The sequence below is a fragment of the Pteropus medius genome, unplaced genomic scaffold (assembly GCF_902729225.1).
Source record: "Pteropus medius unplaced genomic scaffold, Ma_sr-lr_union100, whole genome shotgun sequence".
NCBI classification, from domain to species: Eukaryota; Metazoa; Chordata; class Mammalia; order Chiroptera; family Pteropodidae; genus Pteropus; species Pteropus medius.
This window is the reverse complement of record NW_024351730.1, coordinates 10,739,883-10,758,331: the sequence shown is the minus strand read 5'-3', so window position 1 is coordinate 10,758,331 and position 18,449 is coordinate 10,739,883. Positions and strand designations below refer to the sequence as shown.

Below are 18,449 nucleotides of genomic sequence, written 5' to 3'. Positions count from 1 at the left end.
TCCAGGTGGGGCTGTCCAGTGTGCCTGCAGCACTCACCGTTGCTTTGTCTGTTGCCCAAGCCTGGTCTGGATGGGGCCACTCTGAGTTTAAGCATTGCAGCACCCTACTAGTTCTATACTTACTCCTGACAGGGCAGCCCTGTGTGCACACACCACAGTGCTTTGCTAGTTTTACAGTTTCTCCAGACAGGGAAGCCCTGTATGCCTGCACAGCATTGCCACACCAGTTCCTCACCTTCTCCATGCAGGGTAACCTCGCGTGTGGGTACCACAGTGTTTTGCTAGTTCTGTACTCTCTCTGGGCAGGGTAGCCTGCGTGTGCACACAATAAGTGCATGCATTAGTGCCCTGCCATATCCGCTAGATCAATCTCTGAGTGTAGGGCCCCATGTGGGTGGGCTATGGCATCCTCCTGATCCCGCTGGATTTAGCTCTGGGTTAGGGGTGGGGGTGGTGGCTGGGGATGCGCTACAGTGGCCCTGCAGGCCAGCCAGAGAAGCTGGATAGAGATCCCGCCCGCTCTTCAAGTGTGGGGGAATGTAAACAGTAGTGCTCACTAGATCCTCTGGTCCTGGATGGTTCCCTCAGCTCCTGGAGAGCTCTCATGATTTTCCAACCTTCTCCAGGTGGTCTCTTTTGTTCATAATGCAAAAGCTGTTCAATTGGCCCTCAGTTGTATCTCAGAAGAAATTGCTTTAAATATAGGTATATATGTGATGTACTCTTGGGAGGGAGCAAGCTCAGTATCCTCCTATACCTCCATCTTAGACCCACATCCAAAATAGTATTTATCTTGATTACTGTGTTTTTGCACCCAAGGCAAGTACCTCACTCACATCACTCATTTCGTCCTAGTCCAGTCGTGTGGGTCAGAAGGTCTGGCCTAGAGCCCTAAGCTGTGTTTCTCATGTGGTCTCAGCTCACGCCCGTGCTGCTGTACCATGGCCCACACTTTGATTAAGGAGGTTATAGGATCATACTGTCTGACATAGACCATTAGATTCCAACTTAGGATTGAGAGAAATATTTTATTTGCCCCTATTCATTATTTTTCTCCAAAAATACCTAGTGAAAAATATAATAAGGCACCATATAAAATGCCTTGAAATTTTTCTTAACAAAATCTATGTAAATACGAGATTGCTTGAAATTAGTAAAAACGTCAACTTGAAAAGGAAATTCCATCTGTGCTGAAGATCTTGTGGGTATTTTTTATTGAAAGATCTTTTTCCTTCAGTAATGGACATATACATTTAAACTTTATACAACCAAAATCTCAAAATAATATTAAAATCACACTATGGTATTTTCATGGTTAAGTCTCACTTAATTTTATTGTTGGTAAAAATATTGCAAGACACTTGTAACTCTAATGTTTCTCCTTTAAAATAAGCAATTAAACTAAACATCACAAGAAGAGACCATAAATACATACTACAATTTGCTGGTAACTTGCTAAAATGATAATTTAATAGTAATTAATATATAAGAAACAATTGCACTTGAAAAATTTAAAAAGTAAACAAAAAACTCTAGTTTTATATATATATATATATGTCTATGAACAGAGTTTAATCATCTATAACCTTGCCAGAAGTATGTTTGTTTAAAAAAAAAAAAGCTATGTATTTAACATAGCAATCATTCATTTTAAAAAAAAAAGTCTTGAATTTTTTAATGTTTTTATAGAATTTCCCCCATAGTTTGTTGATCAGAAAAGACTGCAACATAACTTAAGCAAAATAACACTTCATTGGTATTTAGTGCAAATTTGGAGTAATTTTTACATGAAATATTAAACACATAGCCTTTAGAAATTGTTGGAAATAAGTGCTGCGACTATGCTTTCCTCAGTATAATCTCCTTTTAAAGATTGTGATGGAGACTTTTTAACTGAGGTATTTCTACTACTTTGTATGGGCTTGGTGGTAGATGAATCAGTAGAGAGTGGATTCATCTACCATTCTTTGTTAATGATCTGATTTCTTTGCTTGTTTTTTTTGCCATTACTGGGATACAACTCAGTAATGATTACATCTCCAAAGCTGAGATGAAAGAAAAAGTCAATTTAGAAGAATTATTATAGCACTATAATTCCAGGGCTGTAGGTAGAAAAATTCCTATTAAAAAGTAGTATATTAGTGAAGAAATCATTGAAATTAACAAATGCCTAGATATCTGATTTAGAAATGAACATCAGTGTGGAAAACATGCAGTGGAATATTAACTGCTTCCCATAGCAATAAAAAAAAAAAAATAAAGTTACACTGATTCTTAATGGTCGGAAAGTCCAGTATATATAATGAGTCTAACTTGTAAGAGTGCAACTACCCACTTGATCACACGTGCCAGCTGCTACCATGAGGCTGAGCCACCATTTCCAGAAAAAAAAATGCCTTCTACATGGTAAATAACTTCACTGTCATCCTTTAAGGTAAACGATAGAATAACAACGCATTGCCTATTGAATGAGCATAAAGGAAAATAATGATGCGTACTAATACAATGTGTTTTTATAGGAAAGGGGAAAAGGAAGTAATTCCCTCTGCACTGGGCAAAGGATTTGTACTTATATTTTGGAGTCAGAAGCTAAGAAAATGGGAATATGCCAACACCGTGGAATTTAAAGTTAGTACCAGCAATGTGCAGGTTTGCTGTATGTCTGTTTCATGTAAAGAGAATTTAGGGAAATTAGTGAATATATGTGGCTTTTAAATTGCCAAGTCCCTTCTTTGTATCACATGTGTATAATAACAAGGCCACTTAAAACTGAGATGTTTTTCAAAGGTAGCAAGGTGAATGCTCTAAATTATAAGTGCTACTGAACATTGGACTCTAAATATGAATTGCTCGATTACGATAAAGAAGCAAACTTCCAGTAGGAAGTCCTTAGTACAAAGCCTCCAAATCTAATCTTCCTGTTAACTTTCCCTAAAGACAAGAGAATTTTCAGAGACATATAAAGTCAATAGCCTCTTATGTCTTATACTAAATGGCTGGTTTGGGAGGTTGTTTTATTATTTTTCCCATCTCACTTTTGCTTCTTTGGATGAAATGTCTCCCCTTCAGAGTTTTAAAAACTAGATTACAGTAGAAGCAGTGTATCCCAATGTTCTCAGCCTTTGGGATATATCAGAATTCATCTGAAGAATTTTTGCCAGAATATATATTCATAGCCCTGTCCTCACAGGAGGCCTGGGCTGGAACCTGGACATCGTGAGAACCACTGCACTAGATGGGGATATTTAGAGACAGATGGAAAATTTGTGGCTTCCTTTCCTTACTATATTAAATAAAAATGTCCCCTGGGAGCCAACTCGGCCAAACGTTTAACATGGCCTTAAGGAGAGTACTACTATGGCGAGGCCTGTAGATCAACAGTGCAGTAGAAATGTGAATGGATTCGCTTTCTGAGTCGTAGTTTCAGGTTGAGGAAAACTGATGAAAACCAGACATGAGCACAAGTTGGGAGCTAGACTGTTCCTCGCAGTTCCCAATTACTCACTGGATTCAGGAGAATGGGCATTCTTGTATCTATCTATATATGATCCTTTTACCATTAGTGTAGAAAAAAGTAGAACTCTACAAACATGGCAGGATAAATATTTTAGAAAAAAGAAACTGGGAGTACAGATTCAAAAATACCATTACAGGATTGGCAAACGTACATGTTCCGAATGGTGCGCGGGTGTATATGTGTGGAAGGGCTGTGGAATGAGTGTGGCAGGCTCTCCCGGGGAGTTCTTAGCCTGGAGGTTTTGCTTCGTGTGGTCCTTCGGACAGAATTTTCTCTTTAGAACTGCGAGGAACTCAAGGCACCGGGACCTAGGGTTGTGCAAATACATTCTTTACAAGGAACATCACCAGTTTGGTTTCTAAACATTATTTTAGAGCCCAGAAAGCATGCTTCTTTTCCCTAGCTTGGTTTCTTTACCTCATATATAAAAAAAAATAATAAATAAATAAAAAGGGCAAGAGAGGAGCCAATAACTGGCAACAATAGGAATGGACAAGAGTCACTCTTTACTTAATAATCTGTGGACAGTCGCTCCAGGCCTTGGCTTTCCTTTTGGCCAAAGCTAGCCAGGCTGGTTCTGTTGACACGGGGGCAACGTCTGGGGTAGAAAACCTCTTGGTGACTTCTTTCACCAGTGGCGCCGGGGGAGCTGAATCAGAGATCTCCACTGGATTGCATTTTGAAGGAAAAGGAGAAAGGTATAAGTCAGAGCCGCATTTTGATTTATCAGAGGTATAGGATTCAGAAAGGAAAACTCAAGTGAAACTCTGGATATCTTTGGTGAGAAGAATTAGGGAAAGAAAACCATTATATACAAAATTATAGTGGTCACAGTGCAGTCGATTCTAATTTCAGAGAATTTCTAGAAGCCTAATTTTTTCTGTGCACAGAAGCTATGCCTGCATAATAAAAAAAATAAAAGGTAAAATTTGTTATAACCAGTCAATTTCATGAAGAAAAAACTCAAACCAGCAGTTTCAATTTATCAAGCTGCGAGGTCAAAAGCTCCTGCCGCCGCCAAGCATGCCCTGGGTCCCTTTCCCCTCAGGCCCACAGCCTAGCCAGCTCTTAGGACTCTCAGTCTTGTCTAGCAATTCCTGTGCATCACATCGCTTTCTTTACCAGATCTTAGAAGCTTCTTAAGGTAAGGGTTTCCATTTTCTCCTCGGGGTCATATTTAGTGCCTGAGGCAATGGCCCACACATAGCAGAACTCAGGAAATGCTGATGGAAAAGACAAATACCTCAGAAGGAAGGCTTGCTTTATTAAGCTGAGCCACTCTGAATTGCATTAACCCTTTGGTGTTTCCAAGAAATCAGGAAGAGAAAGGTGTAATCTCTCTGACCTGACTTTGGAGCTTCCACTTTATTTTGGATGAAATCTGACATACCCATATGATGTTTAGAACCCTTAATTCCTGGGCATAAGATAAAATGAAATGATATACCCTCGGAGGTTCTTGAGAAATTGTACAGTGCTCCAAAGCGGTCTTTGAAAAAACTGTTTTCTCACCAAATAGTAAATATAGCTTTTATGGTAAGACCTCTGTACATTTCTAGATCTCAGCAAGCAGGTCACCAAGGCACAAAAAAATTCCTGGTTTTGGAGCTTGGGTGTCCACAGAGCTGCCCAGTGGGGAAAACAGATGCTTTATTAACCCCTGGAGGAAACTTGTTTAGATTCATCCATCCTCCAAATGATTTGTAATAAAAAACTAGCTAGAAACATTATTAAATCATTTTACCTTTTAACAGGATAAAGAATTAAAAAATGTTTATGCGTCTCCTATGTGTCCAGACCATATAAACGCTGCTGTTGTTACATCAGGAACTTAGAGCTGAATAATCTTGTTCTCTAAAGTCACGGCTGGGTCAGAAACCTGCTGTTTGAAATCACATCGGTAAAAGAGACCAGCCCAGTTTTGCCTGGAGCGTCTGAGCCATGTGGGTCACTGATTCAGAAAAGCAGCTTCCATTTCCAACACAGGTGCAGAGCTCCAGGTAGGGGTTTTCAGATACAGCTTCCACACATTTATTTTAACTTTGTAGTGTCAAAGGAAGCAGGGCCCTGAGTCTATCTTTCATCCCAGGCTTGAGCTCAACCCCTTTATGTGTATCCCTCACCCTTGCTTTGCTTTGAGCATATCAAAATACTACTCATCTAAATTTCACCTAAACTTCAGCCTTTTCCCCAAATGTCTCTTCCTTTAGAGGTTCTGATGGTGTGTAGTCTCCCCTGCTACAGCAAGTTAATAAGCCCAGTTTTGTTGGACTAAAGACACTGGGACCCTGGAGAGGGCTTATATTACCTTGTTAACTGTTTAGGAATTTAGTGAACCAGTTGATAATTGGTAGCTTGAAACTGGCCACGGTGGGAATATTTACACCACAGCTCATGGCAAATACTACAAATCAGAAGTCTCTCCAATTCCCGAAGAGCTGATTGTTAAACATTTATCGTCATACCACTGGGGGTGGGTGAGTTTCTGGGAATCTTTACCAGATGAGATTTATCAGTGTCAAAGTTTATGAATGGGGTTATGAAACCTGTGCTTTGAAATGCCTAAAATGCTGTACTAATTGTTAAGCTGGAAGAAATAAAGTATGCTGTAAGAAGAAAAACCTGTAACTACGGTTAAATAGAAATGGAGCTGCTCTCCCTACCTGTCACAGATGTAGGAAGAGTGTTGGCCTTTTTCAGCTGTTCTCTGCGCTCAAGCCTGGACACTGCTGTCTCTGGCTTCTTCTCTTCTGGCTTCTCTTCTGGCTTCTTCTCTTCTGGCTGAGCAGAGACCTTGTGCAGGGAACCAGCTCGGCTGACACTGCTGCTTCCAGGCTGCAGGCTGACACTGACCTGGTTGGGCAGAGAAAGTCAGGGAAAGTGTGTTTTCAACCTAAGCACATGGAAAAACTGACTGTGCAAGGCCTTGGGGGCTTCCTCCTGCCAGCCTTCATCATCTGTACCCAAAGGAGCTGCTGGAATGCAGCTGGGACCAATATACACTCAACCCTGGCCCCTAACTGTGGAGCAGCTCAGTACAAATGTCCCAAAGAAAAAACACTACTTTCTGAGAAGAGTCCCATCAAACTGATGATAAAATCAGGGCCACAGAGCAACACTCCTGATTTCTTCCCAACTCTCTGCTCGGATATAATCATTTCTCATATTTCTCACATAACTGTTGTGTACGTGGATCACTGCTACTAATTATATTGTGAATTCTGCCAAATCAGGTTACCCTGGGCACAAGGAAACTGAATCAAATTTCTAACTGAAAACACATCCCTAGTTTAACAGTGGTCAATCTGTTTATTGCTCTACCCTTCCCAAGTATTCTACACCACTCCCACCTAGCCTTTCTTTCTTAAGCCCTGCAACCATAAAAAGAGAGCCAAGCTCGAGAAAGGCAAAGTTGAAGCTGAAGACCAGGCTACTCACGTTCTCTCTGGGGAGCTTTTCTGCCTGTTTGGTCTCCCTGGCTTGCTTCCTTTCCTCTCGAGTGGCTTGCTGCTCCCGAAACCCCTTCTGCTTTTGCAGTGCTAACGTTACCCACAGCGGCTGCGGCTGTGCAGTTTCGACTTTCTCCACAAGTTTGGAGCCATCTAAAGAGTGTCGGCTCTGAAGCACCGGCTTTTCTGTGGGGGAAAAAAGACTGATATTGTGATTTATAATAAGAAAAACATATTTGGTCTTCGTCCCCATTTCTGGCACACAGCTCCTAAAAGCTCTAAGTGATGACAGCATAAAGGTGTCTTGTGTTATGTTAATGAGGCTACTTACATTAAATTGCAGTTAAAGGAGGGGGGGTTGGGTAGCTGGGGGCGGTGGTTGAGGAGCGGTTGCCTGGCGAACCAGCTGTGTGATAAGAGGGTTGGAACTTTCAGTCCTACCCTCAACCTGCTAGGAGGGGAGAGGGCTGAAGGTTGAATCAGTCGTCAATGCCCAATGATTTAGTTAATTATGTCTGTGTAATGAAGCCTCCATAAAAACCCAAAGGACAAGGTTTGGAGAGCTTCTGGGTTGATGAACACATGGAGGTTCTGGGAGAGTGGCCATCCAGAGAGCATGGAAGCTCCACACCCTTTCCCCATGCCTTGTCCTGTGGATCTCTTCCATCTGGCTGTTCCCAAGTTATATCCTTTTTTATAAACCAGTGATCTAGTAAGCAAAATGTTTCTCCGAGCTGCTCTAGCAGATTAATCAATCCAAGGAGGTGGGTCATGAGAACCTCTGGTTTAACCCAGTCAGAAGCACCTGCAGGATCTGACACTCTCTTGAGTTGAATTGTAAGACACCCAGCTGATGTCTAAGAATTGCTTGGTAGGGTGGGAATCCCTCTCCCTCAACAGCACACATTAGAATTGTGATTGGAATCAGTCAAGACAAAAGCTGGTTTGCAGTAAAACTATCTACTCACTTATCTGGGTCCCTCAACACTTAAAACTTGTGACACATTAATCAGCCCACAAAATACTCAATTGTCCCTTCCTACCACAAACTCTGTGCTGATGCCTGAATGACTCCCCTGGGTGGGAAAGTAATATCTTTGATCAACAGAAAAAAACAAGAGCATTTCTCTTCCCTTGAAATAGAAAAATAAAATCTCCAGTGTCATAAAATCTCAGGCCTACAGGGGACCCAGGCAGTTATTTGATTATCTGTTGTTTTATTTTATTTATTGCTTTTTAAAATTTATTTTTGTACGAACAATCTCCCCTCCCGCACCCTAAAATAACATTCTATGTGGAACCCTTATGTATGAAAGAGGAAAATGGGGTACTGTTCTGTCTAGTGGGGCTGCTGAGGGCAGCAGGGCTCTGAGGACCAGTGAGAAATGGCAACTTTGGCCCTCCTTTGATAGACGTGAGTACTAGGGTCCAGAGTGATCAAGTGCATGCTCAAGGTCACCCAGCAGTTAGCGTATAGGCTGAAGTTTGAACCTAGGACTTCCGATCTACAATCTATGCTTCTCTTGTGGTTGACTGTCTCGCCTATGCAACTGGAGGTAACACACTTTATAGGCGAGTGGTATCAGAGGTTGAGTAACTGAGCTCTGGAATTGAGCAGACCTGGGTTTGACCTTATGGACCTTAGAAAAACTACTTAGCCTCTCTGAGCTTGAGTTTTATAATCTGTAAAGTAGAGATGATGATGGCACATGCCTCATCAGGCTGCCGTGAAGATTAAAAAAGAGATCCTGGGTATCAGAACATTTAGAACAGTGTTTGGCATATAGTAGTCACTCTACGAAAGTGAGTGTCCTTATTGTTTATGTCTGTGAAACAATGATCTTCTTCTCCCTTAAGTAAAAATTATGCACTTTTAGAGACAATCATTCTGGCATTGAATCCTTTACTATCTTCAAAGGATAAGGGCTCACTATAGTCCTGTTCTTTTGAAACCTGATAGAATTTTACACTTTGATCATCCAGAACCTTACCAACCAGGGCTCTCAGTCAACTGAACTTTATATTGAGGAGAAAGAACCAAAGCAAATTTGAATTAGGAATTCAAGCACAAAAAAGGGCAGATTCTACTTAATTTTCTATACCCTTTAAATCTATAATATTGCTATACAAAGATCATTCATATTTATAATAAGCCATTGTCATTGCAATATTGCTTAATCATCAAATAAAGATTCAGTTATGATCTAATACAGGAAAGGAAGTATTTTAAAAACCTGAAACTGACAGGAGCTCTTGATTAATCTTAGTTAACCAGAAAATCAAAAAAATTCACCACTTGGGTACTTTTGCTTAACCAAGAAGTTTTACATGCATTGGAACTAACAATCGAGTTTTGTTTTTTTTACTCAAGGGCAGCGTTAACAGCTGTTTGTAACCAACTTGCCAAGATCTAAATGATTTCCATTTAAAGCTATGATGTAAAAGGGAATCCTAGTAAATATTCTACCTGAACTTGCTCAGAAAGGTCATTACAGCGAACGGCTAGTTTCCTGCCAATAACTCTGAACAGTTGTTATCACGGGGTCAAGATACCTTTAAAGTATCATTGCCTAAATTTATAATTGACTGAAATAATTTGAAAAGCTAAATCTCTAGCCAGATTTTAACTTCCTTAGATCTGTAGTTTGAATAGCACATCCTGGAGTTATGAGCCAGAAGTTAAAAAGATGATAACATAATATGTTGTAGAGGGCCTAACAGGTCTGGATTGTGGTTGGGGATCAATAAACAGAAAATAGGATGTTAAAATGGGACTCTTGTCTGAGTCTCAGACAAGGAAGCCCAAAAAAGGCCTGCAGCAGAATAATTAATGGCACTTCCCACATTCTGAAGTAAAGAGCTCGATCACCTACTTAAGACTGGCCCGTGAGTTAGCCAAACAGCCACTTCAAGGTCATAGAAAAATCAGAGTTGAGACTGAAGTCAGAATAGAGAATTTCTTTGGAAAAGACTGTCAAAGCATGGTGTGTTCCCATGTCCTCTTCCCTGAAGGGGAGGAAAGAAGGCTAAGCCAAGAGAGAGGGTCTTCAATAAGGCTACTCAGATAACTTGACTGTCTCCTAGAGTCTGTGGGGCACAGATCTGAGGTTCTGTTTGTACCTGGAAAAGTCCAAAGCCAAGGACAGCGGCTGCCACAGGCCTGTCAGAAGAAGAGGAGCTTGTGCTGGGAAGATACCGGCCACCCAATTTGTTGTTAAGTACTGATGAGGTTCAGGTGTGCGCCATGTGAGGGAAAGGGGCAGCCAGGGAGGAGGGGCCGAGGTGCCCTGGGGGAGGCACCGCTGGCAGTAAAGGAATTGAAGGAGGCAGAGAAAGAGCCCACGAGGCAGGTTGAGGAGCCTAACGAATGCAGGAAAGTACCCCACAAAAGGATTAGCACTGAATATTTCCCCAAAGCAGCGGCCATGATACCTCACCTCTTTCCCTTCCTTCACTCCATCTCTGGGGCCTGTTTCTGGGCTGCAAGAAAGGGGAGAAGTCGACCATGCCTGCTTGTGTACTGCGGGTGTATCAGTCTGAAGCAGGCCAAATAAGGAGGGAGACACTTAAATTTGAAATAGTGTTTGGAGTTTTGATTATGGCACTGGAGGGGACATATTAATTACTAACATGAGACTGTTATTACTGAAAGTGCCTAGAAGACTTTTTATTTTCAAAAAGTGATTGGAAATATAGGAAGAACTACAGCTCAACAGCAAAAACCCCCTAGAACACCCAATTAAAAAATGGGCAAAGGATATGAATAGGCATTTCTTCTTAGAAGACATATCGACGACCAATAAGCACATGAAAAGATGCTCAGCATCGCTAACCACTAGGCAAATGCAAATCAAAACCATGGTGAGATGCTGCCTCATACCCATTAAGATGGCTACTATTTAAAAAAAGAAAACATATGTGTTGGTGAGGATGTGGTAAAATTAGAATTCTGCACACTGTTGGTATATGCACACAAAAGAATATATGGTATATGGTATATGCACACAAAGGAATGTTATTCAGCCTTAAAAAAGAAATCCTGTCACATGCTATAACATGGATGAATCTTGAGGATGTTATACCAAGTGAAATAAGTCAGAGACAAAAAAAGACAAATACTCCATGATTCCATTTATATGATTTATCTAGAGTAGTCGGGTTCATAGAAACAGAAAGCAGAATAGTGGTTGCCAGGGGCTGGGGAAGGGGAGTTGTTTAATGAGTACAGTTTCAATCTTGCAAGACGGAAAAGTTCTAGAGATCGGGTGTGTGATAATGTGAATATGCTTAACGCTACTGAACTGTATACTTAGAAATAGTTCAGATGGTAAATTTTATGTTATGCATCCTTACCACAATAAAAATTGTCTTTTAAAGTGATTGAAAGAACTATGTTAACAATATTATCCAAGAGATGGGGGGGAAATGAGAATCACAGATCAGGTTTAAAGGAACCACAAGAATAAGGAGATAAGGCTTTGCTAAATCCTATGGAGTTTCTGAACAATATTTTTTGAACAAATACATGATTAAGGTCAATCGGTCCAAGAAGTAATGAGGACATTAATGTAAAAGTGTTTTTAAAGGCTTAATTTAAGCATTTTACAAATGCCAGCTGAGAATTACTGGAGGCAGTCTTAGGGTAACAGGGAGATCATTTAATCTGGGACAGAACTCATCCTCGTCCTGGCTCTACCACTGTGGGGAGAAGGCAAAAGTCACCTAACTTCTCAGATGCTGGTGTCTTCATTTGGAAAATGGAGCCAAGACTACTCACCTAACCTCTATGTGTGCTGTGTGAACGAGACGGTGCAAATGAAAGCACTTTATAAATGAGTAAGCACAAAGAACGGCTGTTGTTGAAATTTTCCAAAACAGTAAAATCCCTCATTTCACTCAAGATTTTTAAAGACATGGATGTTCTTTGTTAATCACATAATCTTTTTTTTGGAGGGGGGAGGGGATTCAAAATATTCAATGAAAAATTTATTTTGCTGCAATGTTTAAACCAATGCTCTCTCATTCTAAACTCAGTAGACAAGTAGGAGCTCAGTTCATTCAAGTTCCCTCTTTCAGGTTCTGGGGAGACAAGCAGGTGCCTCCTGGCATTATAGGGTTCTAATCATTGTTCTCCAAGGTCAGTTCTTAGAGAAAGGGCCACTTGCTATCTGTTCTGGGAATCTCAGAATGAGGTGACATCTGATGGTATCTGTAATCAAAGTGTTAGAGAAACACAGGGGGATTATCATTGCTATTTTAATCCCCACCAGGGTGGGTTCAGAATCAACACCCTCCCAGTCGCTTGGCCTATGTACTGGTCCTTGCTGGCCTCAGCCTCACAAACGGACACCTCTTGCTAAAGCAGTGTTCTCCCCCTGCCCCTAAAAAAAAGGGTGCAAGCACCCTAGGGGATATGCAAAGCAATTTATTGGGGGTGAAGAGAGAAAAGACTGGAATTTCTATTTGTATATCTTTAAATCTAAAAATAGAATCGAAATTGAGTTTTTCTAATATTTAATACTCTGGTGCTGACATCCTCACTCAGCCCAAGGACCACAGATTGGAAGGCCAGGTATAACAACTGTGATGTTTAAAGACCCCCAGGGGAAGCTGGGAGCACTGCAATGTGATGGGGGGAGCGGGGGTGGGGGAGAACCAGCAAGTTTGTCTTCACTTGCTTCGCTTTCAGCATATCATGGAGTTCTGCGGTTAGATGAGTTTATGAACTAAATGACCCCTTATGAAGTGGACGAATGGCAGAAATGATTACAAACAAACCACAGATTTAATATGCTACTAATAAAGCAAGCATAAGAACATAGGCGAGCTGAGGAGCTCTTTGCCTGCTGCTTTATGAAGTAATCAGATGTGACAAGAAGTTGGCCAAAGAAAATAAAAGTAGCTCCACGATTTACAATGCAGATTTACATTCACTGATGCTTCACTGAAGTTCACTCCAAGTGTATATGGTGCTACAGAGGTTTTAGCTAATGATGGCACCACATGCACAGAATTAACAAGTGAACCGGATGTCCAGGCATCCTTATTCTGATGGGGTATTCAGTCACACAAACTTGGTCAGCCCTGGTCTAGAGTCAGACAGGAAAATCCCATGGTCTTTAGGCAGCAACCACCCACAAAGCACGTGGTCCTTATTCTCACGCTTCTTTTCTACCAAATAAAGAAAAATTCAATTAGCCGAGTCTAAGAGCCTAGAATCTGGATACTGAGATTGGTGGAAGGTTATAATAATCAAAAGGGACATCTCTAAGAGAACAAAGAAAAGCAGAGCGTTATTCCTTTGGGAAGAAGATGTGTGTGCTAGAGCAGGACAGGATGTGAGAAGAACTTTGATGACACCATGAAAGCTAACGACTCAAAAGCTAATGTCAAAACTAGAAATGAGGGTTTCGGTTCAAGAGGGTGACATAGGATCCTGAATTCCCCTCCTCCCACAGAAATATGGTCTAGAGATACATAAAGAACAAGTCTCTGTGAAAGAAATCCAGAAACTATCTGAGTGACTCCCACCCACCAGGTGGCCAGAAAAACCCACATCGAAACAGGTAGGAGAGGCTGAGACACAATCCCCAACCCCAGCGTGGCAACCCACAACTGGGAAGGAACTCAACTCCCAGCTTCTTTTCACTCTTGAGGAGTGAAGAGGTTGGACCCCACACCTGGCACTCCAACTTTTAAACTGCCACCCGAGAGTCAGGCTCCCTAAACACCGAGCTCTGAAAGCCAATGGGACTTGCGTCCACAAGACCTACAAGGTTATAGGGAACTAAATGACCTGCTCACAGGGACGCACTGTGGCTATCCCCCTAGGGCCCAGCACAGAGGTTAAAGGAAAAAGCAAAAAACTGAAAATGGGCTTCTTGTCGGCAGGGTAAACAGAAACCGTTAGGGAGAAATTATCTTGAAGCTGCTGATCGACATTCCGGAAACCAGGCAAGGCTTGGTGAAAGAGGATGCCGGGGTCTACCGCAAGGTGAGTGACCACACCTGTACTCCTTGGGACACAGCTCTTTTCTCTGCACAAATCACCTCAAATCTAAACAGTTAAACAAGAAATAAAAACGATCTCTCCCTAAAACATTTCAGGGGAGAATTTTTCTGAGAAATGTGATTTACTTCCTGGGCTATGACCCATACTTGACCTCCTACTCTGCAAAACAGAAAAAGGAAAGTATTAGGTAAGGGTTCTCGGGGGCCCCAAAGCCACTCCAAGTGATCATGGAGCTGCTCCGAGCATTTACCATAAAAAACCATGAGGGGCAACCAGGAGTAAGGGTGGCCCTAAAATTTCTTTATAGGTGGGCTTCCCAGTGGCAAGCTGGTGCAGCAGGATGCATTTACAGAGCATTTTGCGAAAAACTCAGACCAAGCCAATAACCCCCACAGAGGTTCCTTAGGCTGGTGGAACTGTTGAAAGCCCCCCAAGCTCCCGCCGTAGTGCTGCTACTGCCCAGACAGAACAGTCACTGGTCTAGGAAATTCCAGCCTTCACCATCACTGCGCGGCCCCTCACCACGATCAAGGACACCTTAATTAATTCGGATCAGATTTTACTTCCATTGTCAACTGAAAGCACATTAGTCTGTGCTAGCTTTAACTTATTTCATTAATATGTGAGTTGCAGACACAGAGCAGAGTCAGCCTGTATTTCCAAAATGATAAAGAACAGTAGAAAAGTGACAAGAGAAAAATTTTGAGGTGTCCTAAATTAAATTACAGCTGGCTGCAGAGTCGGGGAGAGAGACAAGGGAGGTTAACCAGTTAACAGCTGTTGGCAGAAACAAGCCTGCTAACATTCCTGAACGTACACTAAAATGTTGGATCAATTTCCAGGTGGCTATTTCAGCTTTTAACTAGAGGGAACAGCTGGCCATCAGATCCAAAAGCATCTTGTGTACATGTGAACTTTCCAGCTGTTGCCCACAGTTAATCCTAAAGAAGCAAATACTCCTTCCTTGTGGACTGTACGCCTGCCCCCAAACTGTCATCTTTTCCCACTCGTCTTTGCCTGTAGCTAATGTAAGTTCTTTCAAAACAACTTACACCTTTCTTCCCCAAACCCATCGTATAAAAAAACCTGACAGCGAACATGTCTGTCTCCTCCTAGCCCTGCTGCTGGTGGTTCAGACTGCCTGGGACCCAGTCCTTTCTCTGGTGGAATGTGGCTCAGGAAATCCTTTCTTTCAGAAAAGCTTTCAGCCACAAAAGTTTCTTTTGATTAATAAAAGTAAAGAGCCTCGCTATGACTCATTCCCTTTGGGAATAACGACCGGCCTCTAATTAAGAGAAATGCTCCAACACCAGCTCCAATGGCTACTTCTAGCCTTGGGCAGTTCTGGCTTTAGCTGTGACATGGACGACATGAAGGACAGAGGCACTGTTTTCTGACCTACGTCTACGTACCTCTCCTCCCAACCTCGGGTGTTTGGGGAGGCTTCTCTTGCTGGACAGCAGACAGAGCCGGGGAAGTGGGTTTCCTCTCCGTTTCCATCTCTTCCTCCTCATCCCTCCTCTGGGCCTTCCTCTCCTCAGGGGATGATGGAGAGGGTGGCTGGGGGCCACCGCATGGCTCGCTGGGCTCCGGGTCGGGCTTCCCTGGCCTGCGAGCCAGCAGCTCTACCAGGTAGGGCCTGCTCAGTTTGCAGAGTGGGGAGGATGGTGGGGTCTGACTGGTGGGCTTGGGTGCCAGGGCTGGCTTCTGCGCCAGTGGCATTCGGTTTGCTGCCTTGTCATGCTCTGGAGTTGAGGTCTGGCTGCTGGCCAGTGGGGGCCCAGGCTGGGCTGCAGGAGAGTGGATGGAAGGGCTTTCAGCAGAGTCTTTCCAGGTGGACGGGACTTGCTTCCTCTCCAGGGGGAGGGATGGGCCATGTTTGAGAGCCAAACTCTCTGTCTCTTTCTCCCCATGTGTGTTCCCTGGTGCAGGTGGCCCCCCATTGGCACTGTCCCCTATGCTGCTGTGCCTTTTCTTCTTTTTCTGTTCTGTCTGCTGGTCACAGTGGAAGCGCAAGGAGTAGTTGGTCCTTCTCAACTTTATTCCAAAAGGTGAGGTTTTTTCCTCCCTACCTAGCATCGCAGGGTCTGGCTTTCCCATACCACTGGTGATCTCGCTGTCTGAAGTGGTCACGGGCTCTGCATGGGCCACTGCTTTCTGCGGAGGGTAAGGAAGGCTTGGAACAAGGAAAGATGGAAGGTCTTTGGCAAATTTGCATCCCTCAGTGGTGTCCGCCGGCTCCTGGTGCGCCCCCAGTTTCTCTGTGCCCTTCTCGTGCTCATTATCATCAGCGGCCAGAGTGGGGGGTGCTATCTCATCACTGGTTCCCAGCACAAATCTTTTTCTAATGCTTTCAGCTTCTGTGTTCTGTTTGGAGGTCTCTGTGCCCCCGGCAGAGAATTTCTGCCAGGCAGGCATAATAGAGAACTTTGCATTCACTGGTGGGGTCTTCCGGAGGTTCCCTCGGGAATCACATCGGCCCCTGGGAGTGTGCTCATCACCAGGCTGAGACTGGTCTCTCTTGCTGTTCTGGTCACTCTCTGCGTTCTTCAGGATTCTGGACCGAATGGAAGCCCATTCGGCCAGTGCAGCCGCACTGCTTGGAGACTGCTGGGGGGGCCTGGCCTTCCCGCTGCCTGCCCGGGGGTCGACGGGGGCTCGGGGTGAGTTATCCAGGGCGGGAACATCCACGTGCTTCTTTTCTTCTGCCAAACCCAGGAGAGACTTGCATGCCGTGTCCTTGATCTGGCTCAGGTTGACGGCTGGGCCGCAGAGCTGTGCTCCCGTGACCAGGATGGCCGTGTGGGGGATGCTCAGGGACGAGGGCAGGGCGTGAGAGGCCGGGCTGGCTTTGAGGGCCTTTGGCTCATGGGAAGCAGAGGCAAGTCCCGCATCTTTCATGGGTGTCACTGGGCTCAGGTTGACTTTGGGGAAGAGAATTTGTTTCCCTCCTGATGACACCTGGAAAGTATAGGGTCTGGGCATGGTCTGCCTCTCATCCACTTCCTGCCACCTGAGTTCCTCCACCTTTCTGTCTTTTTCTGGAGCAGCGGCTTCTTTCTTCTCCACTGGAGCCAGTCTCTCTCCCACTTGCACCTCTTGTTTCCGGGGAGGTGATAAGTTAATTTCATCTCCCTTTTCCTGACCTTCACAACGATCTTCCCCATGAAAATCCCCCTGCTCTTCCTGCTGCTCTCCTGAGGGCTCAGCTTCTTGGCTCTGCTTCTCACAAGCATTTGGTTCCTCAAAGTTTTCTCTTTGCTTCTCGGGCTTCAGGTGTTCTTGTTCTGGTTTTTCTGGTTTCTCTGCAAAGTCAACCTCAAGTGGGCTCCTTACGCGCCCCCGTATGTCGTCCAGCTCCAGCCCACTCTCCTCTGTGGGTGCTTCCTGAGGCTTCTTTCCCACTTCCTTCTGCACCTCAAGCTCCTCCTGCTTTTTTCTCAGCTCTTCCCTTCTCTTTGCCTCCTCCTCCCGCTGTCTCTGTTCCCCCAGCTCTTCCTGCCTTCTAAGCTCCTTCAGCCGATCCTCTTCCTCCTGTCGCCTCTGCTCCAGCTCTTCCTGCTGTCTGAGCTCCTCTAGCCTCCTCTCCTCTTCCTCCAGCAGCTGCTTCTCCGCCTCCTGCCGCCTCTGCGCCTCCAGCTCCTCCGGCTCCTCCTGCTGTGCGAGTCTCTCCAGTCGCTCAGCCTCTTCCTCCAGACGCTTCTGCTCTTCGGCTGCCAGGTGCCTTCTCTCCTCTTGCTCCCTCTGCTCTTGGCCTTGGCCACCTTGCTCTTGCAGTCTCCGCCTCCCCTCTTCACACTGCCTCTTTTCTGCCTCTAGCTGTAGGTCTCTCTGCTCTCCCTCCTCTTCCTCTTCTTGTTCCTCCAGGAGCTCTTGCCTTCTGTTCTCTTCCCAAAGCCTCCTCTCCAGGGCCTGGAGCCTCTGCTCTTCCAGGCGTCTCCTCTCGGCTGCTTCAGCCTTCTGTCGTTTGCACTTGGCCTCGAGTTCTCGCCAGTATTCTTCTTGGCGTCTCTTCTCTTCCTCAGAGTCCAGCGGCTCTGGCTCCTCTTCAGGCCAAATCGGCTTGTCTTCTCCAGGGTGTCCGTTCTGGTCCAGGGACAGCTGATGCAGAAGGCCATCCTGTTCATCTGGCTGATCCTAATGTTGGTAAGGAAGACAGAATTAGCCTTCTCCTTTTGCACAGGCAACCGTTACTTATCCTTTTCACGGTGTAGGCGGCCCTCTTAATCTCAAAAGAAGGGGCGGCTATTCTAAGTACAGAGATTGCTAACTCAGGCCGTCACACCAAGAGTAAATTGTGGGGGCAGAAGAAAAGACTTCACGTTTACTCTCGAGCCCCTTTATTTGTCATTCTCAAATTCCTTTTTCATAATGTGAATGAACAGTTGCAGGAAAACCAATAGTTCAGGACTAGAAAGATGAAGGCAAAATGATATTTACATTTCATCTATGTTCCCTGAAACTTTTGACT

General features: G+C 44.1%; 1 protein-coding gene across 3 annotated transcripts in view; it reads right to left on the bottom strand.

Moving 5' to 3' along the window:
• Positions 1–1,188: 1,188 nt before the first annotated feature.
• The window catches only part of CRACD (capping protein inhibiting regulator of actin dynamics), a 243,512-nt gene continuing 226,251 nt past the window's right edge, over positions 1,189–18,449 (bottom strand). For all 3 annotated transcript variants that reach the window (XM_039845266.1, XM_039845267.1, XM_039845268.1), the window contains 4 exons: positions 15,391–18,115; positions 6,956–7,152; positions 6,181–6,370; positions 1,189–4,184 (listed from right to left, as the gene is read on the bottom strand). In XM_039845266.1, the coding sequence (XP_039701200.1) occupies positions 4,024–4,184; positions 6,181–6,370; positions 6,956–7,152; positions 15,391–18,115 (3,273 nt within the window). In that variant the 3' untranslated portion in view covers positions 1,189–4,023. The remainder of the gene's footprint in view (positions 4,185–6,180; positions 6,371–6,955; positions 7,153–15,390; positions 18,116–18,449) is intronic.